The sequence below is a fragment of the Myotis yumanensis genome, unplaced genomic scaffold, assembly GCF_028538775.1.
Source record: "Myotis yumanensis isolate MYYU_CA2020_CCGP unplaced genomic scaffold, mMyoYum1.0.hap1 SCAF_3, whole genome shotgun sequence".
Taxonomy (NCBI): domain Eukaryota; kingdom Metazoa; phylum Chordata; class Mammalia; order Chiroptera; family Vespertilionidae; genus Myotis; species Myotis yumanensis.
Window position 1 is genome coordinate 83,805,428 of NW_027223754.1, and position 24,221 is coordinate 83,829,648.

Consider the following 24,221-nt stretch of genomic DNA (forward strand, 5'->3'; position numbering starts at 1 on the left):
CAAGGCATATATAAAGAAGTACCTTCACGTGCCTATGTTGGACGTGTTCATCTTTGGCAATGTATTATGGGGTTTCTGATTGGGTCTAAACATTGTGCTCTGTTGGTGTTAAAGCACTTTTCATCTACTCTAACCCTCTCATCTAATCAGGTGGGATAAAGTAATAGCTTTATTGGTAGTGCTGGGATTAGAAACAAATCAGTTTGTCTTTATCATCATCAGAACGTTTGTGTTAAAACATTAATAAAATAACCATTTACGTACTGAATGGTTCCTATGTTGCAGATGCCTTGCTAAGCACTTAAAATCCATTATCTTGATTTATTCCCCATAACAACCCTATGAGGTAGTATTGTCACTATCTCAATTTTGCAGATGAGGGAAAGGAGTCTCAGAGGGAGGTTATCTTGCCCAAGGCATGTGAAGCCCAGTGCCAGGCACTCAACCGAGTCCCCAGTTGTCTAATGGATCGCTCTGAGGCCACAGCTCAGGAATACGTGAAAAGTAAAACATAGCTGTCTGTGTGTTGTAAAATATCTTTATCTATGTTTCACCTTCCATCTCCATTTTGGAAAGCTGTCAGATTTTTTCCCCCTCTTTGTAAGGTTTTATGGGAATAAGGGGTTTAAAGTTCTCCATATCACTATCTTGCTCAGGAAAGTTTCTGCCTTATTGGATTAACCCCAAAGCTTCTGGGGTTTGCAAGAGAATTTCATGGCCGATTGCAGAAATCAATCTGCAGTAATGTTCAGATGTGCTTTGTTTTGTTTGTTTTTTTCCTATCCTTTTTTTCACCTTGCCCCATTGGTTTTGCCTCAGGAACAGGGAGGTAGTGCCCAGAGTGACTTGCTAAAATATGCAGATTGAGAGTGTGAGGAAATTGCAATGAGTTGAATCTAAAATACATCCTTCTAAAGCAGGGGTCCTCAAACTACAGCCCGCCGGGCCACATGCAAATACAAATATTGTATTTGTTCCCATTTTGTTTTTTTACTTCAAAATAAGATATGTGCAGTGTGCATAGGAATTTGTTCATAGTTTTTTTTAAAACTATAGTCCGGCCCTCCAACGGTCTGAGGGACAGTGAACTGGCCTCCTGTTTAAAAAGTTTGAGGACCCCTGTTCCTAAGCCACATATCAATACCAGCTCGCAATTCTTAGATTGGGCAAAGGCCTTGCAGAGAGACTCCATACACTTGCTCTGACACCCACAGAGCGAAAGGCAGTATTAGGTCTAATTACAACACCTGTAAAAATCTCCCATGTAAATTGGTACCAAATAAGCAGGGCTCATGGGGTGGGCTTAACCAAGATAAATGTACAAACGATTGGGCAATGATACTGGGTCTTTCCCTGGCGCCCACAGACTGCTTTCTGCAAAGAACTGATCTTGATTTAGTCCCCTGGTGTCTAGAAAGTGAATCACTTCTGAAAAACGGAAATTATGCTAAGAGAGTACTTTAATCTCCCAGAGAATTACATCCAATAATCATAATGGTCCTCAGTATTCATAATATTGCTTTTCATCTAATAAGCACTTGAGATCATTAATTAGAAGCTTGATGGAATTCCTAAAGACTGGATGTGGGAAACCATTCCTGCAGCGAGGTGCATTCACAGACTTAAGGTGGAGCTTCTGGCAGCCTAGGGAAAAGGCAGAATCCCTCCTTTTCTAGCCCCAAACTGTAAGGATTTTTATTGTGCATTAAGGCAAGAGGGAATAAACTCACATTAACACCATAAAACATAACAAAATGCCCAGAAAACCCCTTATGGAATGTGAAGTACCAGAAAGGTAAATGGCTTTATCAACCATGAATTCCTCTGCGAAGCGAATGTGGCAAAAATTCTTCTTGCTTTTCCGAATCGCTGTGATATCACCACACTGTTCAAAGACTTCTTGAATAATTTCCTCAGTGGCATTTTCTGGCAATCCTCCGACAAACACAGTCTTACAGCCAGGAGGTCGTTCTCTTGTGGAAGGAGGTGGAAGATCTAATAATTAAGCACAAGAAACAGAGGGTTTTGCCTTTGATTTCTTTGCGCTCTTTTTTTCCGGTTCACCTGGCAAAAGTAAAACTCACAGAGTAACTGTCTCCACTCTGGATAATGATAAATTTCTACACCGACTTACATTGATCATGGGCTGTCTTGTTTTTCAGTTCCTCTCCCCTCCTCCTCCCAACTTTCTTTTCTCTTTTTGTTCATTTCTACACAGAGTAGCTAGGCTTGTCCGTGAACAAAGATAAAGCAAATGTTAGCATAATTTCATTTCTCCTTCATAATATGGAAACCCAGAAAACGAGGAAAAATCCTTTGCAAGGTACAAAGCATGATGAAATGACAACATGATGAAAAGCCTCGGTTCGTTATCTGCTTTGTCTTGTTGCGGGATACGGAAGCAGCAAGGCAGAACGCAGAGAGCCGAACCTGAAAGCTCGCGCGGTACTTACTTGGCTGGGAAACCCCGGGCCTGAAAAAAACTTTTTTTTTTTTTAGTATTATTCACATTGAAATGAGCAAACTATTAAATTTGGGGAAGGCTGTATAAAAAGATAAAATGTACACTGTCACAACATTTTACCTAGTTTATATGTAGATTACTAAAGCAATCTCCTGAAAAGTCCACTTAAAAAAGGCAACACTGATTAATATGAATAAAAAAAAAAATCCTAGCTATTTAAGCCCATAAACTTAGTATCTGTGGCTAAATTAAAAAAAAAAAATTCTGACCCACTTATTTCATCAAATGTATGTTTCCTTCAAGCAAATGCAATTTGGCCCAGGAAGTCTGAGATGCAGGCTCCCCCCAAAATTGCTAACCGCCAAATTAATTCAATTTTCCATCTAGCAAAAAAACATTTCAGAGTTTTTCTCCTGCAACTGTGAAGATGGATGGAAGTGCTCACATATTTCACACTATGTTTTGCAGCAAAAGTCAGACCTCATTGCATGCAAAAAGATTCTTAATGCTGGATATATAGTTCCAAATCACAGGTACTGCCTTTACGGTGTTGAGTCAGCTCATGGACAGACATATGGACATATCCCCCCACATGCATTCTAATCTAGAGACAAAGAACTTCTGTGGAATGGATCCCCACTCTAGTATCTATGTGGAAGAATTCTGAGTCACATCTGAAAATGAATGCAATGCTATGATAAAAACAAAATAGTAATTTAAATTGATAAGCAAACATTTCTCACAGACATCACTTACTTGGATTTTGAGGGAAAAGAGTGCAACTCTTGCAGTGGATTATTTCTTTGATGACAGTCACTTCTGTTGGCGGCGGGGGTGGTACCAGTCCCAGGCCTGGGATCATTGGGTTAATGGGGGTGATCCCAGTCATCATGTTGAGGCCTGGATCAAAGCCTGGTACACAGATGGAGTCTGGAAAGAACACAACATGACATTTTGGCTGGAGGATCTGAAATCTTTTACATTTTTCTAAAAATATCATTTGACTTTATGGTTTTTATTTTTTAGGAATTTCTCCTAGCACTGTAGAAAGCTATTCCAGAATGGGTGAGGAGAAAATAAAAGATGAACTTAAAACTACATGAAAAAGAAATTATACTATTTAAAACACTAACATGGCAGAATGGGACACAGCATATTAAAGTGTAAAACCATGCTTTGCTAATATTGTGAATGCGATTTCTGTTTCTTAACACTGATGTATTATTTACACTGCTTTATGACCCAGGATGTAGGAAGAAATATCATTTAAGATTGAAGTGGCCTGTGAATCTAATTGTCAACCTACTTTTATCAGAAGAGACTTCTTACCCAATTGACCTAGATTTAGAAAAGTTCAATTTATATGTGCATATTTTATAATGATGCATCCAGGTCCAACCTAACCCATTTCCCCCAAGAAATAAAAAAACACACAAAGAGATATTATAATTACCACAGATGGGTTAAATAGATGCAGGCTTAAAATTAACTATATACATTTTTTTTTTATTGTTATAGTATTACATGTCTCCTTTTTCCCCCAATTAACCCCCCTGCCACTCCCACCCCTGAGGGCAAGCCCCACCGCCCCAGTGTCTGTGTCCATTGGTCATGCTAATATGCATGCATACAAGTCCTTTGGTTGATCTCTTAATCCCCTCCCCTCCCCACCTTGAGCAGACCTTCCAACTATATACGTTTTTAAATCATACTTTCTTCCAGTAATTCGATCAGCAAATAACTGACCACCCTTCTGAAATCTTTATTCCCTGTATAAAAACCCAAATTTATGCCCTTATAAAAATTTGAAGGAGGCAGCAAAAAAAAAAAAAAAAAAAAAAAAAGAGTTTTCCAATATAAGCACTGAATTGTTCTTTTAGTGTGATAAAGAAGCAAGTAATTTCAAAGGTGATATAAAGGGACTTTGTTGTTTTCTTTTTTAAATAAGTAAGACTTTTCTAAGAGCAGGGGCTGTTCAAATGTACTGAGTTTCTACAGTAGCTGCGAGGGGATCCCCCTCCTGGGAGATCTGTTTGCAGAAAACAGACACTCCCACTGGTGGTGTGATAATGTTCCCAGAAAGACAAATAGTAGCACAGATGCCACCAGGCGTAGTAGTCATGGTGACCCTCCACCACAGTCCTCAGGGAGGACATTTCCTTCTCTTACTTTTCCTACTTTTTCTCCCTCCTTCTTCTACATCATTCCTCCTTCCTGCCCCTCTCCTCTGTGGCTCTCAGGTACCGCCTGGGCCTGAGTCCTGCACAGCCTTGCTCTTTCCTCACCTGTGCTGAAAGGTCACATAAGCTCAGAGGCAGATGGAATGACAACTGCACCTGGGTTTACTAAGCCTTCCCAGAGCGTGTAGAAGGACCCACATAGGCTCTTCCTTTCTGGGAAAAGGCTTATGATAGCTTTTCTCCAGCCACCCTGGATATTTCCACTCCTCCTCTGGGCCGCACAGAATAAGCAGGGTGATGTTAATCTATAATCCCAGGAGGACTGCTGTCCCATTTATTAAATCCATTTAATTTGATAGTGTATCACCAGGGCTTCAGCAAAATGAGGTTGTTGTTGTTGTGTTTTTATTTACTTATTTTTAAATTCTCACGTGAAGATATTTTTCCATTGATTTTTAGAGAGAGTGGAAGAAAGATGGAAAGACAGAGAGAAATATCGATGTGAGAGAAACCCATCCATTGGTTGCCTCCTGCACAAGCCCCGACCGGGGCCAGGAAGGAGCCTGCAACCAAGGTGTGTGCCCTCGACTGGAATTGAACCCAGGACCCCTAGGTCCGCAGACCACTGAGCCAAACCAGCAAGGGTGAGGTTGTTATTTTATTTTAAATATTTATTTTTGTGTTGTTTTTTTTAACCCTAAATATAAATGCAAAATAAGCATTGTCTTTGAAAGTAGCCACCTTGGCATTCTAGTCACTTCCTCTATAATTATGATTCTCAATTTCTTCATCTGTAATGGGATTGTTGACTGGAGAATTTTCTGGAGCACTAGCATTCCAGACTCCAGGGCTCTGTGCTGATGTTGCTCAAAACCACGGTTTTACCAAAGACATACTATAAGCATTTGGAAGTAACAGAGACAAGACTCACACTTGGGTTATTCATTTGAAATCCTCATAGTTTCATAGATCTTATTCCCATTTTACCGGTAAAGAAATTGAGGCTTAAAGCATTCAGTGACATTTCCAGCATCACAAAGCAAACATGGCAGAGTAGGAACTAGAGTCCGGGTCTCTGCTCCATGTTTAAACAGGTCTCTTTTTAACTACTTCAAAGTTTCCACCAAGAATGACCCAGCTTGACCGTTCACCTAATACATGCCACTACTAGAAATTTACTCTTTAAAAAAATCAAGATGTAGCCTTCTGATCCCCAGGCCAATTCTAAAGGAAAAGTTCCAGAACACAATGGTTCTCAATGTCATCATCACTGAAATAACATACTGGCTTTCACAGTGAATATATTAGAAATAAAAAATGGGAATATCAGCAAGTTTATGCCTTTACTTAAGCTCATTCCAAACATAAGCTTTGCCCGTCTCTTTCCTGGCCTGTCCCTCACTATTGTTTGCCAATCCAGGGTGATTTAAGGCTGAAACCGCTCAGGGCTGCAAACCCTGGAATGAGAGCCCGTGAATGATATTAACCAGATGTTTCCCACAAATGAGATGAGAAGCCCAGTGCCTGCAGGCTGTTTTGGTTGTAACAGACTTCTGTTTTCTTTATGAAGGCCACATAAATAAATAGTCAGAAAGGGGAATGAAAGACACTACTCCTGAGCAAAATATTTAAATGTACAGCAGGCATTACTTGGCTTTTTCCGAGACACCCAGAGAAGAAACTCTGGGGTTTAAAGGAATCTACATGGTGAGTGCGCTAACTTGAAAAGAGCTTAGAAAGGAATTAACACCTAAATTATGTTGGACCCCAAAGGATCTGAAATTTAGTATTTGAGGAAGTAGGGAAGGATTAAACTTTTTTTTTTAAGTACCACTACTTTTTAACAATATATGAACAGATGAAAATTGCTTTCTCAAAGAGCACAGGAACCTACTATGTACTAACTCGTTAAAGCCAATGCACTATTTCCAAAAGTCTGAGAAAGACACACACACAGGATGACACAGGTGAGGAGAGAATGTTCGCTCTGAGAGTCAGTTCCTTGCTAAGAAAAGGCGTCCCTGTGAACTTCAGAGATAATGAGCTATAATCCCACTCGGGGAAAAGAGGAAGAAGGCTTAAATTGCAGCAAGAAAGAATCCAATTAAGTATATGGTAGAACTTTCTTTTAGAAACTGCACTTGAACAAGAGGGAGGGTTATTTATTTCCAGGACTGGCCCTGTCAGCTCCTCTCTGTATTGCTGACTATAGGCACAGAGGCAGCAAGGCCAAAGCTCAGCAATATTTCTTTTTAGTTGTCTTTTCCCAACCGAACAAGACAAAAACAGAAACAAATATCTCATTCACTGGTTCATACTTAGTCCGATGTTTAACAATTAAATGGACATTTTTCAGAGGGCCGTTGGGGTTTTGTATTCAGGACTTTGGAGGCATGGTGGTTTCATTCATACATTCATTCATTCATTCACTCATTCATTCATTCATTCATTCATTCAGTGTTTACTGGGCACATACTATTGCCAGGATCTGGAGTTACAGTGGTAACTGTAATATGTTCCCCACTTGGGGAAACAACTGGGTTTGAGGAGAACAAAAAGGATGGGCACCAAACTCAAGAGAAGAGCTAAAATATGATCTGAGGCTCAGAGGATTAAAAGAGCCATCAAGGAAGGGACCTGCCCAGGAGAGCCTGAGCCATCTGGGAATTCCAAGTAGTTTCCTAAGTGAGCACGCAGTAGAGTGGCTACAATGTTCTGAGGAGCCATGGGAGTCAGATCAGATCAGAAGCCACCCTGCCATTCAAGTAGTAGGTTCAGCCTTATTCTCTCTGGGGTGGCAGCAACTAAATGTCAGTCAGATGTGCACTTGGCCTGGCCAGAGGCCCATACTGACTGGGCTGCCCTCCCTTCCTCCTTCTCTCTCTGTCTGCTGACCCTAAAAGGCTTGCCCCTTTTCTGCCTTAGCAAAGAGTCTCATTTGAGGTGAGAACTAGACCCGATTGGAAGAAAGGTAATAGAAGCGAGTCTCCAGTCAGGGCTGGGCATAACTAGGTTAGGTGTAAGCGTGGATCCTGGGCTAGGCTGGGCTGCAGCTGAGGGGACACAGGTAAGTTGTCAGCGCCAGGATCAAGTCTGGCCCAGAAAGTAGGACATAGTGCTCTAAGAGAAAAATACAAGAGAGGCAGCAATCAAGCCAAGTGGTAGCACTGCACGTCTAGTCCTGGGTAGGGATTGTTAGCAGCAGACACAAGACCAGTCTAGGCAGGCCAGTATGCCAGGGGGTCACTGGGCACCTGTCACTGGGCCTGGATCCCCCAGGTCTAGGGTTCTGACTCAGGTCAGGGGGAACTGAGGTTTGGCAATAACATTACAGTGTCACAGGTCAAGAAATTCCAGGTAATAATGCAGGTTAACTGAGTTGTGACTCAGTCTGGGGAAGCAAGACAGGGTCCAGACACCAGAACCGAGGCCTGGGGTTTGGGATGGAGGCAGTTCCAGTTATCAGTCCTGGGACACAGGGCAGAGCCTGACCAGTGTCAAGCCCAGCTAGATTCTGGGTCCCAAAAGGCAGGGCTCCAGGGCCCCCTTCCTCCTCCATGAGACCCAGATGAGACCTCAAGTGCATGGAGAGGCTGAGCACGTGGGAGCAGCGCCCAGGACTTGTGCCAGGCAGAGGGGCAGATGAGGAGCTCTGACGCGCCTGCAGTGGCTCCTCTCCCTTCTCCAGAAGAATTATGGACCCAAAATATGATCTATCCTCACTCAACATGAAACCACAAGATACACATTCTGTTTACTGGAACAGAATGGAGAAACCGTTTCTCACAACAGTGCCCCATTGCAATTTCCAAGCCCTGTTTGACTGTGTCAGTTAAGATCATGAACTATTACAGTAATGCTTTTTTTCAGTTCCATGTCCTCCTTTCTCAAATATTCTTAAAATTATTTCATGATCAACAAAGGAAAGCCATTTTTATAAAGGTGACCTTGAAGTAAAACGCTCTGATCACAGCTGGTTCCTTCACCTCTCTGGGCCCCGGGTCTCCATCAGGTGAATGCAAACATAAACACCAGACAAACTTGCTCCACAAAATGGGGGCATCAGAGAGGCCAGTCTGTGCAAAAGCAGTTATCAAAGTGCTAAGGTGCTGAGTCTGCAGTCCAGTGCACCTGTGATGAGGTCCTGGGTCGGCCATGCCCTGGCTTTGTGACAAGTAATCTTTCTAAGTTTGATTTATAATATCCGTAAAATGGGGGTAAGCATATTTAAATGTTAATATTCTTGTGAGGATGAAAAGGGATTTAAAAAAACCAAAATGTTTAACCTAAATGTCCAGCACATGGTAAATACTCAGTAAATGGTAGCAATTACTTACAACATTAATACATGTATATGTTATGGAAAATAATATAACATTGTCTACACATAGAGGATCATGATGATGACGGCAAAGTGTTTCGTTTGACAAACATGTGAGTGCCTGCTAGGTGCTCTATGTTTTTCTAGGTACTTTGCCTGAAAAGGCATTATACAGTATGAGTCCTTCCTTCATAGAAGTGAGAGTCCAGTGGCAGAAACAATAACCAGAAAATGACAATATAGTATGACAACTTTTGTGAGACATTTGAATAAGAGGTGCTATGGAAACACAGAGAAGGGGCCATGAAAACCAGTCTGGGTTGGGGGCTGTTATGGGTTGAATTTTGTCCTCCTGAAAATATATTTTGAAGAGCTAATCTCTCTGGTACCTGTGAATGTTACTTTATTTGGAAATAGGGTCTTAACAGATGGAATCAAGTTAAGATAAGGTCATACTCAATTAGGATGTCCCTATGTAATATGACTGGTGTCCTTATAAAAAGAGAAGAGCCCTGGTTGGTGCGTTCAGTGGTTAGAGTGCCGGACTTGCACAGAAGGGTTACAGGTTCAATTCCAGGTCAAGGGCACGTACCCGGGTTGTAGGTTCACTTCCTGCCCCTGATTGGGGCCTGTGCGGGAGGCAACCAGTCCGTGTGTCTCTCTTACATGGATATTTTTCTCTCTTTCTCCCCCTTGCTCCCTTATCCCCTTCCACTCTCTCTGAAAAACAATGGAAAAAATATACTCAGGTGAGGATTAACAAAACAAAACAAAAAAAAGAGAGAGAGAGAAGAGACATTAACAGACAGACAGAAAGACTGCCATGTGACAATGGGACAGTGATTGGAGATAAGGAGCTACAAACAAAGGAACACCAAGGACAGCAACAACAACAACAACAAAAAAAAACAGAAACTAAGAAAAAGGCATAAAACAGGTTCTTCCCTAGATCTTTCAGAACGAGGATGGCTCTGGCCAACACCTTGATTTCTGGCTTCTGGCCTCTAGACTGTGAGAGAAGACACCATCCAATTTGTGGTACTTTGTGGTGGCAGACCTAAGAAACTAAACGGGGGATAGTATCATAGAAGGAATCCTTGAGGAGGTGACAGACAACTTTAGTCTTAAAAAGGATAACTTCTATGTATGCAAATAGAATGTAAAAATGGTATTCCCCAAATATACCCATCGGAATAAGCAATGCAAAGATATTCTAAAGCAGTGGTTCTAACCTCATGTTGTGACCCAACCATAAAATTATTTTCGTGGCTACTTCATAACTGTAATGTTGCTACTGTTACGAATCGTAATGTAAATATCTGATATGCTGGATGTTCTTAGGTGACCACTGTGAAAGGGTGGTTCGACTGCCAAAGGGGTCACGACCCACAGGTTGAGAACCACTGTTCTAAAGGTTCTCTTTGGAAAAATATTAAAAACTAGTCCTCAGGAGGCAGAATTGCTCCTATGTTTTCCCCTTTGTGAAAAGACAAACTTTGAAGATTGTTACCTAGTTATTGAGGACAAATTAACCACTCAGCTTATAAATTAACATATTAGTGTACTTATAAGTAAATGCCAACAAGCAGAATCTTTAAGAAAGTAAAATTAGCCCTAACTGGTTTGGCTCAGTGGATAGAGTGTCGGCCTGTGGACTGAAAGGTCCCAGGTTCAATTCCGATCAAGGGCATGTACCTTGGTTGCGGGCACATCCCCAGTAGGGAGTGTGCAGGACGCAGCTGGTTGATGTTTCTCTCTCATTGATGTTTCTAACTCTCTATCCCTCTCCCTTACTCTCTGTAAAAAATCAATAAAATATATATTTTTTAAAAAAAGTAAAATTAAAAACTCTTCAGTGATCTTTCCAAAGAGATCCAGAGGTGGGGAGATGTGTCTTCCACTGAAACCCAAAATGTATATCCAAAGTGAGTTCCTGGAGCCCTGCTGTGCACACACTACAAACAAAACCTCATTCTGTCAATAAACCCCTATCTCCTTTGACCAGTGATGCAAACAGAGGAAATGCAACCTTCAATGGATATTTAAGTAATGTTGACTTGAGTGGGGAGTTATGTGTCCATATTTGAAAAGATGACACGACACACAACAAAGAGACTTTCATAACTTCTGACCAAAACTGGTGCAGAGAAGAGCTGACTGCTGAAAGAAGTCTGTCAGATCTTTCCAGCAACCTGCACACGAAGCCTGCACTCAGAACCAGATTTGTTTTGAGTGGCCAGGAGGGGAAAGCCTATCAAAGATTCTATGAAATTCACTTACACTGGGCCAGGGACTTGAATTGACACCAGAGCAATTCTGTGCAGAGGCCTGAGCTGTCACACTCAGAGTAAGTCACTCTGTGTTTCCTGAACCTACTGAAATACACTCTCCAGATGCAATGGGCCTCATAGCTCAGGAATAAAAATCATGCCGGCACATATCAGTGAGGCATGGAGGGGATCACTTTGACAGGAAGCAAAGGCCATTGGGCGTTACCAAAGATCCTGCCATTTCAAAGCTGAGAGACTTGGACATTTCCTAGTCCTACCCCGCCTTGATTGAGAAAATTGAGGCCCAGGGAGGTTAGTGACTTGCCCAAAGTCTAGTTAAGAGTGGAGCTGGAATTAGAATCAAGAGTCCTGCTGCTTCATCACTGTGCCTTTGAGTTCTCCAACATCACTCCACCCTGTCTTCCTCAAGACACATCTAGTGACAATACATTCACTGTCTCCCAAAGTGGCCCATTTTATTTCTTATTAATTTTTCCAATGAGAGATTTATCCCTCATCTGTTGACTCAGAACCTGATATCCTGTAGTGAAATCCATTGTCTGTATTCTGCACTCCTGGACTATACTCACAGGTAATTCTCTTTCCTACCATTATTGACCAGATCCATGAAGAAAGCTCACAAGAATAGCCGAGTCTTCTCTCAGCCAGCCTCACCACCCTGCTTCCTTTAATCCTTCCATGTAATGACTCTCCTTCTCTAAAACCCACTTTTGAAGACATCTAAGATTATCCCCAGAAATGTACAGGTAGAAAGGTGTCCCACCACCTGTCTGGAGGGCCAATAGCATCCTGGGCCCCACCACCCATGCACGAATTCATGCACCAGGCCTCTCATAGATAGGCCTATGGGGTCCTATGGGGGGCAGGGAGGGGGGTCCAGGATGCTATTGGCCCTCCAGGCAGGTGGTGGGACACCCTTGCTGGCCCAGGATCTCTCTACCTTTCGGAATCCTAAACGTTATATTTTTTATGGACTTGGAACTAAACACCATGGTCATGTTTGAAGGCTTACTTTGTGTCAGGCCTGTGTTGAAAACTTCACATCACGTCTTTAAGTGAATCTTTCCCACAGTCCCCGTCACAGCTGACACAGGTCTAATGACCTCATTCAAGTAAACCACAAGTCTTGTCTAATGGCACAGTGCCATTATGCAACCTTGAGGAAGACATTTTGAAACAAAATAAAAGAGTTTACATTGACTTTCCCAAAATCTATCTTCATAGGTTTTCTTCCTGTTTCAAATTTTCCCTCCTGACCCTCAATGTCTATATATTGTTAGGACAACCCTTTCTTAAAGTTCCTGTCCCTTCTAATCCACCAGCACATTTCTCTTCAAAGGTCAGACTCAGCCACAGAAGCAGAGAAAATCCTCTTAGACAAATCCATTTAGACACCTTCCCTAACACTGACTTCTTCTGAGCCCTTGTTGTTGATTTCCAGTTTTGAGGGCCATTGCCAAATCTCATTGCATGTGCGGTCATTCTTAATTCCTTGTGTTGGAGGCTCATGCTAACTTATTTTCCCTGCTCTGTGACCTACTGGTACCTGCTCACTTGTTCTACATCTTGTCTGAATGTACTCCATAGCAAATCATTTGCAATATCAGGGCCATGCATCCTACCATTCTTGGTAGACATGCTTGAGCAGATTAAGTAATTGGAGGTGAAGGTCTGCCTATTTCCTTCAGTGGTACTCTCCCTTCCTCTCAGTTCCTAGTTTAAAAACCATCATATGCCAAGACTTTTCAAACAGACCTACCTTTGAATGGTTTTCTACATCATCATTTTTGTCCCCATTGCTATTTAGGTTCTTGTTTGGAGTATTGCAAAAGCCTCTTTCTGTGCCCAGAAGCTATAGCTTCTATATCTTCCTCCCTCTTCTTCTGCCCTTTCCTCCTCCCATCCCTCCCTCCACACCCTTCTCATACGCCTGGACCTGGGATCAGCCAGTGGTGCCGCAGAAAACCCATGAGAATAGACTCTAATTGGGGCCTCTAAATTACTTATTTTGAACTTCTTTTCACATCCCTATCTCATTAGCTGATGATTAATTTTCTCTCTGTACTATGTTACATGACTTTGTACAGCAGGACTGTTATATAATGATTTTTTAAAAAGCACTGAATAGGCGCTTGGTATTCTCTACTTTGTCCTGACAGGCTCATGCCAGAGGAGCAAAAAGTAGAGGAAAAAGACTGTTGAATCTTAAGAAATATCTTCGAATATTCAGCCAAGCACATTAAAAGCACTCCTTAATTAGATAATTGTAATGATCTATTTATCCATTTATCTGTCTATCTTTCTAAGGTGGGGGGGGGGATACTCTAGGTATATGTTGAAAGACTAAATAATTTATGTCAACATATTTCTTTCTGGCATTCAATGCCTCCTTGCTTTGTTGTACTGACCCCTTTCTTTGAAGTCAGGATAAGAGCTTGGAGTCATATTGATGCCAAGCCCACTACAGTCAGTGGGGATGACAGCAGAGGTGGCATTTCCCAGCACAGAAACATCTTCGTAGGGATCTTCCCTTTGAAACCTGCATCTTTTCAAGGCAACATGGAAGGCATCACCTTTTGATTTCATTTATTGACCTTGGTTTCGGTTTACAAAGCTTCTGGGAGATAGGTAACATCTCATAAATTTAAACAAGAACAAAGGAAAGCTTATTCAATATTTAGGTTCAAAGAAAACATTCACATCTTATTATTTTAAACAATTTATGTAGGTTTCAATTTAAACTTACTGTTTGAAGGCATTGAAGCAATACAGAGTTGGTCTCTTTAAATAAGATCAGCACAGAGCTGTGGACTTGGGAAAGAAAATAAGCCTATTTTAAAAGTAAACACACCATGAGTGCTCCTAAAGGAAACTGCAGCTCACATGCTGTTTTTAAATAACAGGGTAGTCTATATTAATTTAATTTTTCTGCTAGACTGTGTGGGAAAGGACAACTGGCTGACTCATCATCACCTTATCTATCACGACCAACACAGTCCTTGGCACATAGTATCACCGAAAAGAACACTTGTCAAACGAATGAACGAAATTACAGAGTTCACACTAAAGGGACAAGATAATGAAATATTTGGTTGTTCAATCCACAATATCACCACGTGAATTCACATAAGGTTCTAGAGCAAATGATGGCTGCATTCTTTATATTCACCTTATTAACTGAACAATGGGAGCCTTGAGGGTTTCTGCTGGGTGTGCCTCTTATTATCATTAGAAAATGTTGATGATTTTACTTACATGTTACAGATAATGAGACTGAAAGGCACAAGGATTGAGGTGGTGCTCAGGATCACAGACTCCACCAATAGGACTGTTCTCTGAGCTCTGGTTCACACACCTCTGTAAGATGGCACTCGGACTCACCCTCCTGCCAGCCCATGGCTGCAGAAACACAGACCTGATCTTAGAGAGGCAGGAAATGGAAAAAATAAAGGAAATGTAGATTATGGGTAAGAATGAGGAAATAAGGGCAAGAAATAGAGTTGAAGAGGGAGAGAAAGGGGAGGGAATCTTTTCTCTGGGAAAGACAGATGAGGGATAGTCTGAATCCCAGGTTCCAAGACAGGTTCAGCCTCCTGCCCAACTGCCTAGCTTCTCTACATCTCAGTTCTTAATCTGCAAAAGGAGAACGAAAAATCATGCAGCGGTTCTCAACCTGTGGGTCACGACCCCTTGGCGGTCGAACGACCCTTTCACAGGGTTTGCCTAAGACCATCCTGCATATCAGATATTTACATTACGATTCATAACAGTAGCAACATTACAGTTATGAAGTAGCAAGGAAAATAATTTTATGGTTGGGTCACAACATGAGGAACTGTATTTAAAGGGCCAGAAGGTTGAGAACCACTGCCTTACAGGGTGGTTGTGAAGATTAAATGAGTTGAGATATATAAAGAGCTTAAAAGAGTGGCTGGTACAGTGGAAGCACTAGATGCATATTAGCTATCCCTTTAATGATTGTGGGGAGCTGATATAGGGTTAAGCCTCGGACTGACCTATTGGTAAAGTCACAAACACTTCCCAGCTTAGAGGGCACAGTCCTCTTAGCATAATTAGGCTTGACCTTATAACACTCCCCAGATCTTATCTGGAAAGCTAATGGGCTGAGGGAAGTGCAGGAAGTGGCCAAAACAAGTGAAACTCACAAGAACTGTGTAACTATGGAAACCACTACCTTGTTTACCTCTCACTATAAAATAAAGGCTCAGCTTACCTTGGGATCTTTTTCTGTGGCCTCAGCCACGCACAGGGAAGATCCACGGAGACTAAGGAAAGCTAGAGAGTTCTGAACGCTGTCTCTGTGTAAAACATTCTTTGCCAACTCCGTCCACACCTTTGGGAACCCCTGGACCACTGGGGCTGAACCCCAGCAAATGATGAATAGTATATATATTTTCATGTGTACAACTATGGATGTGTGTTATACAGTATACATATTACAACATTGCCTTCCTTTAAGAAAAAGGTATATGTCAATTCTCTGTTGCTCTCTAAGTTAATATTTTATTATCTATGAGAGGCCTGGTGCATGAATTCATGCATGGGTGGGGTCCTATGGGGGGGGGTGGGGCCCAGGATGCTATTGGCCCTCCAGGCAGGTGGTGGGACACCCTTGCTGGCCCAGGATCCAGATCCATCCCACTGACATTCACGCAGGTTGTTGGGAACCACCTGGCGGCCACTTTTATATTGTTTCTTCCTTGCGGAGTGTCTAGGGAGGGGAAGCAGCCCTGGCGCCAGAGGCTGACTTCCAGGAGGCCAGTGGTGCTGTCGGGAGTGTGCCAGTGGCGCTGGTCTGTTGGTGCCTGGCCCGTTCTCTGGAGATTGGACCTGCAGGACTATTGAGGGAGTGAGTGGCTGCCCCTGGCTGGTGGGCTGCAGGGGCAGGTTGGTCAGCTGGGCATCGATCCTGCTGTGGGAATGCAATGACCACCAGGGGGCAGCTCCTGTGTTGAGCATCTGCCCCCTGGTGGTAAGTGCACATCATAGCGACTGGTCGTTCTGGTCATTGGTCACTTAGGCTTTTATATATATAGATTCTAATTTCAAGAAGTGATTCTTTTTTTAAAAAAAATTATTTTTATTGATTGTAGAAAGGAAGGGAGAAGGAGAGATAGAAACATCAATGATGAGAGAGAATCATTGATTGGCTGCCTCCTGCACGCCCCTTACTGGGGATCAAGCCCGCAACCTGGGCATGTGCCCTTGGCCAGAATCAAACCCAGGACCCTTCAGTCCCCAGGCCAATGCTTTATCCACTAAGCCAAACCGGCTAGGGCAAGAAGTGATTCTTTAGGTGGAAATCAGGAGGGTCTTCTAGGAAAACAACTGAGGAGGCAGTGCCATATGGTTTCCCCACAGGAGAAATTGCTCCCACTTTAATCTTAAGTAAAAAGCTTCTCCCTCTCCCCAAGGACCCAAGGCATTTCTCTGTGTCTGGAAATGGGAATTACAGAATTCAGAGCTGTTTCTTCTCTGCTTTTTGTTCCAGGTAGGTTAGGTGTTAAAACCATACATGCCAACTGTGTGTTCATTCATATACTCAGCATATCTGCTTTCCCCTTAAACTTAGTTTTCTCCTTTGTAACCCTACATTTTTAACTTAAATGAATATGTCTATGTTATTAATCTTTTACACACCTACACACACACACACACACACACACACATAACAGATGTGTTTTTAATACATTCATATGCTGCTTAATGGTAGGGATACTCTCTAAGAAATGCTTCTTTAGGTGATTTTGTCATTGTGCAAACATTTAGTGTGTACTTACACAACCCTAGAGGGTATAGCCTAAGACACACCTGAGCTAATGATATAGCCTATTGCTCCCAGACTACAACTGGTACACATGACGAAAATGCTGTGTGAGTGCAAGACTAAATTAAAATAGAGCAGCACCAGACTTTAAAAAACTTCATTATATCTGAGGCCCTGTCCAGATTTAATTATTTACATGTTGATGTGTATTTTAATTTAGAAAGCACCAAGGCCAAATCATGCTCTCTGGTAGTCTTTCCTTCTAGCAACATCCTGAGTGATTCCAGTAGCTAACTTCTCAGAGAAGTAAGCTAAGGAGAAATAATTTCACTAACAAATTGCCATTGAAACCTAACTCAGCTTTTTGGCTGAGTGCAGTATACTTGGAGGAACATTTCTTTCTGTCTTTCTTTTATTTATTTACTAGAGGCCTGGTGCACAGATTCGTGCATGGGCGGGGTCCAGCTGGCCTGCCCTGATGGGGGCCCATCAGGCCGGGCTGGTGGAGGGGAGGGGCCGCTGGCAGTTGGCTGGCCGGGGGAAGGACCATGGGTGGTTGTCCGGCCGGCCCCACCCCCGATTGGGGTGTTGGGGGCCGATTAGGGGCAGAGCTGGCCGGGGTGGGGGGGCAATTGGGGCCGGATCAGGATGGTTGGCTACTGCAGTGAATGTCATAGCCATCAGTTGTTCTGGTCGTTCTGCCATCCTGGTCACTGGACTTGTATATATATATATATGTAGATTGTTGACAGTATTACAGTTGGCCTGATTCCCCACCCCCTTTACCCACCTCCTCCCAGTCCTCACCTCACCTGCCTCTGGCCATCACCACATTGTTGTCTATGTCCATGGGCTATGTATATAAGTGCTTTGGCTAATCCCTTCACCTTCTTTCATCCAGTCCCCTCACTCCCTTCCCTCTGACCTCTATCAGTCTGTTCCATGTACCATGTACACATGGCTCTGGTTTTATTTTGTTTGTCAGTTTGTTTTCTTTATTAGGTTCCTCATATAAGTGAGATCATGTGATACTTATCTTTCTCTGACTGGCTTATTTCACTTAGCATAATAATCTCTAGGTCCATCCATGCTGTCACAAAAGATCAGAGTTCCTTATTTTAATTAATTTTTTTTACAGCTGCATAGTATTCCATGGTGTAAATGTACCCCATTTATCCACTCCTTTACTGATGGGCACCTGGGCTGTTTCCAGGTCTTGGCTATTATAAATCACACAGCATTTCTTAACAACTTGTTTTGAATTATTTTCATTTGAAATAATTTCCTGTCTAGTTGTAAATTCAGAGAAAGTTTTCTTCATTCGGGGGTCTACGTCTCATTCTCATTCCCAGAGGTTTTGAATTGTTACAAAACCTTTATATCACACTATATTTTCAAAATCTTTTTTCAACCATTTAATAAGCTAGTTCTCATTATATCACTCCAAGATTTTCCCCCCTTTCACAGATGAATGAGAAAGTTGAGGCTTTTAGTCTCAACTTGAGACATGTGCCCATGGCATCATTACAAATGGAAGAGAGGTGCCCTAGCTGGTTTGGATCACTGGAGAGAGTGTCAGCCTGCAGACTGAAGGGTCCTGGGTTCAATTCTGGTCAAGGGCACATGCCTGGGTTGTGGGCTCGATCCCCAGTAGGGGTCATGCAGAAGCCAGCCGATCAATGATTCTCTCTCATCATTGATGTTTCTATCTTTCCCTCCCTCTGAAATCAATAATACACACACACACACACACACACACACACACACACAAACAAAAACACAAATAGAATAGAGGCAGTTTGTGGGTCATACTGCCCTGGCTGCAGTAAAAGTCTGGTTGCCTACCACTAGTGCCCAGGGAGGCATGGGCAGAGGGGAAAAGCTGTGATGAACAATATTTGGGGTCCAGTCTCATGTCCATCACAGGTTCCTCATCTCAGAGGTAAGGCTACCTGCACTGCCTAGTTCATTGTTATTAGGGATGCCAAATTATGTGACCGGCATTTGTGTGTCAGAAATTTACAAACAAAAAAAATCACTACTCAAATGTAAATTACAGTTAGGATTTTCTATTTCAAAGACCTCTGCGGCTCCACAATGGTGCTAAGTGCTTATCTTGTGTGAAAAGAAAATCTAATATATTATTCCACCTATTATTGTGCTTTAAAGTATATACACAAGCATGACAGGAGGGAGGGGAGAAAAGAGTGAGAGGGAGGGAGAATGGATGTGGGTGTGTGTTTTCTCATTCTTCTCACTATGACCCATAGTGAAGGGTCTTGGTCTCAGCAGAACTATGCTATTCTGCGTGTTGGGGTCATCTACTAAGTTCTATTGCTGAAAAAGTTGATGAGTGAGTGGCACATTGCCCTAAGTCCCTCTGAGATACTAGCTCACTGAACACATTTAATCATCTACAAGGTTGCTAGGCAATGTGCTAGATGCTGGGGCAGAGGGATAAGTCAGGATCCCTGGCCTGAGGTGCTCAGTGTACTGGGACACAGACATGAGCACACAGCTGCATTAGAAAGTGGCAGTGGAGAGGAGAATCGAAGATGGCGGTATAGGTAAAACACCAGAGACTGCCGCCGTGGACAACCACTTCAAAAATACAACTAAAAGTCGGAGCGGACATCAACCAGAACCACGGGAAGGCTGGCTGAGGAGAGTCTCTTCAACTAGAAGCAAGAACAACAGCATTCCGACGCTCAGCGGAGGCGCAGTGTGGAAAATTTAAAGGTACGGCGGTGCGGTGGTGAGGGTGCGCGCGCAAAGCGGGCTGGCGGCTGAGGGCGCGATTGTCATTTTCAATCAGGAGCGAATCTCAGACTCTGGGCTACAGATCCGGGCGAGTCTCTAGGGACCCAGACTCAAACGGGAGAAGCGGGACTGTCTGGCTACGGCCCCTCCGAGGTTTGCAGCGATTGCTGGGACAGAGAGGCAGAGCCCCTGGGGACGGACTGAGAGCGGCCATAGCTGCTCCCTCCCCCCCGCCCTGTTGAGCCCGCCCCGCCCAAACCCTGTGCACAACCATTTGCCGACCGCCTCAGGCAAGGGCTGGACTAGCACCTCCCCTGAGGACTGAAGTTTTCCCACAGCTGATTTCCACCGCCAGTCGGCCTGATGGTCAAATCCCTCTAGTGTTAACTACAACAATTAAGGCTTCGCTAGAACAAGACTGCGCACAGAGACCACAAGGGGGTGCACCAAGAAAGCATAAAAGATGCGGAGACAAAAAAACATGACAGAAATGGAGGATATGGAGCTAAGAATCGCAATTTTGAGGGCTTGCCATAAATTTGTGCAGAGCCTCACGAAAACTAATGAGACCCTCGATGCTACGGTAAAGAAATTAGAAAGTAAGCATACACGGACTGAAATAAAGAATATTATACCCAATAGCAGACCAGAGGAGTGCAAGAATCAAACCAAAGATTCGACAAAAAACACCCAATTGGAAAAGCATAATGAAAAAAGAATCCAAAAGTGTGAAGACAGCGTAAGGAGCCTCTGGGACAGCTTTAAGCGGACTAATATCAGAGTCATTGGAGTCCCAGAAGATGAGAGACAGCAAGATATTGAAAACCTATTTCAAGAAATAATGGCAGAAAACTTCCCCCACCTAGTGAAAGAAATGGACTTACAGGTCCAAGAAGCGAAGAGAACCCCAAACAAAAGGAATCCAAAGAGGACCACACCAAGACACATCATCATTAAAATGCCAAGAGCAAAAGACAAAGAGAAAATCTTAAAAGCAGCAAGAGAAAGAGGCTCAATTACCTACAAGGGAATACCCATACGACTGTCAGCTGATTTCTCAACAGAAACTTTGCAGGCCAGAAGGGAATGGCAAGAAATATTCAAAGTGCTGAATACCAAGAACCTACAACCAAGATTACTTTATCCAGCAAAGCTATCATTCATAATTGAAGGTCAGATAAAGAGCTTCACAGATAAGGAAAAACTAAAGGAGTTCATCACCGCCAAACCAGTATTATATGAAATGCTGAAAGGTATCCTTTAAGAAGAGGAAGAAGAAAAAGGTAAAGATACAAATTATGAACAACAAATATGCATCTATCAACAAATGAATCTAAGAATCAAGTGAATAAATAACCTGATGTACAGAATGAACTGGTGACTATAATGAATCAGGGACATAGAAAGGGAATGGACTGACTATTCTTGGGGGGGAAAGGGGAATGGGAGATTCGGGAAGAGACTGGACAAAAATCATGCACCTATGGATGAACTCAGTGGGTGGGGAGTGAGGGTGGAGGGTGGGGTGGGAGCTGGAAGGAGGGGAGTTATGGGGGGAAAAAAGAGGAACAAATGTAATAATCTGAACAATAAAGATTAAAAAAAAAAAAAAAAAAAAAAAGAAAGTGGCAGTGGAATTAGGAAGGCAAACACAGCACCCAGGCCATCATCCTGAAAACAGCGCAAGCACACTCTGAATTACAAGTGGTTTTCCGCTTTGAAAGTATCTATTTAGCTGAGCCATTATGTCTCCAAACCCAAGCACAGAACACTTTGTAAATACATACCCAAGTCACAGCACGGCTGCCCTTCGGGGCTGGAGCCACACTTTCAACCACAGTTATTTTTACTGCATTTATCAAATGAATTTTTTTAAAATCCTTACCCGAGGATATGTTTTTATTGATATTTAGAGAGAGAGGAAGGAAGAGAGAGAGAAATATCAATCGGTTGCCTCCTGTATGTGCCCTGATAAGGGATCAAACCCGCAACCCTTTGATGCACGAGACGAGAAACCAACTGACCCACCTGGCAAGGGCTCACATGACTTTTTGAGGGCAGAGGACTGTTGGGTGTTTTATTTATCTTTATTTGTATATATTACTATATGTGCTGCTCCTCCTCCTAATACCAGGGCCATTCTGGATCAGCAGGCCTCCTTCAGGTGGAGTTTACATCAAAAGCACCCTCTGTGTTGAAGACTGAGATTACAAAGTATAGCCTTGTCAGCGAGGGGTACAGGGCTAGCTAATCTGTAAATGCTTGTTGCAAATGGATGGGGAATTCACATGGGCCAGAAACATCAGAATAGGAACAGTAGCTTGGGCATTTATGTTTTTTGTTTGTGTGTTTTGGTTGCAACAAAAACAGGTGGTCACATTTTCCCAAATACATTTGTTAAGTTAGTCAAAAGAATCTGAAAATTTCCTCATACTTCATACAGAGGTATGAGTGAAGTGAATACACAGAGCTAAGTTAAACTACAATAGAATATAATAAAAGAGAAAATGTTTGAATAAAAACAAGTAGACAAGTGTTTAGGCTTCTTGCTTCCAGAGGGATCAAAATTTTCAGAGAAAATTAAAGGGACAAATAGAGTATCTTAATTTGTTGGAAAGCATCCCCAAATAAAATGAAAGGGCTGATAGTACATACAAGACTGACACATTCACAGTGGATTATAAAAAGAAAGTCAGATATGTAGGGGGTAAATCCTCATCTTTAAGGACGCTATCAGAGAAATCAAGTCCCACAGAGTGTCCCTCACACTGTCCCCCTCTGCCACCATTTGTTGAGGAACTGTGCCAGGATAGCTCTGAATTGTTTCACCTTCAGAAGCAGAGAGGTATGAGCAGGAGATGCAGGTCTGACAACTTCCTGACAAGCTCCTCTAACTGAATTGGGGTACCTCTCCCCTCTTACCCCTCCATACCTGCTGGGGCTGGCCTGCCTTGCACTGGCCTCTCCAATGGCCATGGGTACCAGCTCCTCTCGGACCGAGTCCACACCATCCTGCCTGGACGGTTTCTTAGCTGTGGTGACTACTACCCAATCTTCTCCCAACCCACCACCTCTGTTTTGATCCTTTCAGATCCTTTTCCCCATAAACAGCTCCTAGGAACTGTCTCTTTTTCTCTTGGATGAACTGCCTTCTGAGTAAAAGTCTGCTGTTCGCAAAATATGGTGTCTGGCTGTGAGGAATCCAAATGGATTGTGGAGACTTAAGGAATGGAGGAAATGTAAGTCAAATTGTCAGCTAGAAATGGAAGAGTCCAAACTCAAAACCAGGTTATCAGTCTTATTGCAAAGCTTATTTTCTCTCACTGGGTTTGTCAATGACAAATCCCTGAATTGGGTAGGTTATAGGGTTTCACCAGTACACAGAACTGACCGTTAGCTGGAAAACACCAGTGTGGCCATATCATTCTGTCAGGCCAGCCTCCAGTCTGTTTGGTTAGTGCCCAAGACCTATCCGTTGTTAAATATTTGATACCATTGTTGCTCTTATCAAAATAAAATATGTGGCAAACAACAAATGTTTGGCTTCTACTCCTGGCAAGGAGAGAGTAACAAAGACCAGATATACTCTCCCACCTGAAACAACTAAAAACCCAGATAAAATATATGAAACATACTTTTCAGACTTTGGATATCCGGCAGTGGAAGGCAAAGATCCCTGAGAGAGGGGAAATGAACAGGATGAGTCCTATAATTTCCCAGTGCACTGCCATGAGAGAGTTTCCAGGCTACAATACAGGAAGGAGGAACCCTAAAGGGGCCCAGCAGTCTTCCTGAGTAAAGATATTGCTAGTAGTTTAAGGAGGCCAAGACCACTAGAGTTTGCAAGGCAGAATATTGGACAAAAAAAACCCCCAAAAAACTGCACACACACACACACACACACACAATAACATGCGTATACACATACACACAGAGCTCAGAAATAGAGTGTGTACACCTCAAGTCCTCAGCTGGGACCTGATCAGTGTATGTGTGTGAGTGAGGAAAATAAGGCTGGAAAAAGCATCACCCTAAAGATGAGAAGGAATACTCCACAGAGATCACAAAGGCTGGGAAGAGTTTGTTACCTTATCAACTAGAGTAGAAAGGCTTGAAAATTCATGAGGTTGTGGATAGAATATTCAGAATGAATGCTAAGAATTGTGCCCCAGTAGTAGGGCACAATTAACCCTAGACCAGTGGTTCTCAACCTTCCTAATGCCGAGACCCTTTAATACAGTTCTTCATGTTGTGGTGACCCCCAATTTCATTGTTACAAATTGAACATAATTAAAGCATAGTGATTAATCACAAAAACAATATGTAATTATATATGTGTTTTCTGATGGTCTTAGGCGACCCCTGTGAAAGGGTCGTTCGACCCCCAAAGGGGTCATGACCCACAGGTTGAGAACCG

General features: G+C 42.7%; 1 protein-coding gene across 2 annotated transcripts in view; it reads right to left on the reverse strand.

Moving 5' to 3' along the window:
- Positions 1-24,221, reverse strand: part of ENOX1 (ecto-NOX disulfide-thiol exchanger 1) — a 576,449-nt gene that overhangs the window by 158,852 nt on the left and 393,376 nt on the right. For both annotated transcript variants that reach the window (XM_070409022.1, XM_070409021.1), the window contains 2 exons: positions 3,221-3,394; positions 1,789-1,995 (listed from right to left, as the gene is read on the reverse strand). In XM_070409022.1, the coding sequence (XP_070265123.1) occupies positions 1,789-1,995; positions 3,221-3,394 (381 nt within the window). The remainder of the gene's footprint in view (positions 1-1,788; positions 1,996-3,220; positions 3,395-24,221) is intronic.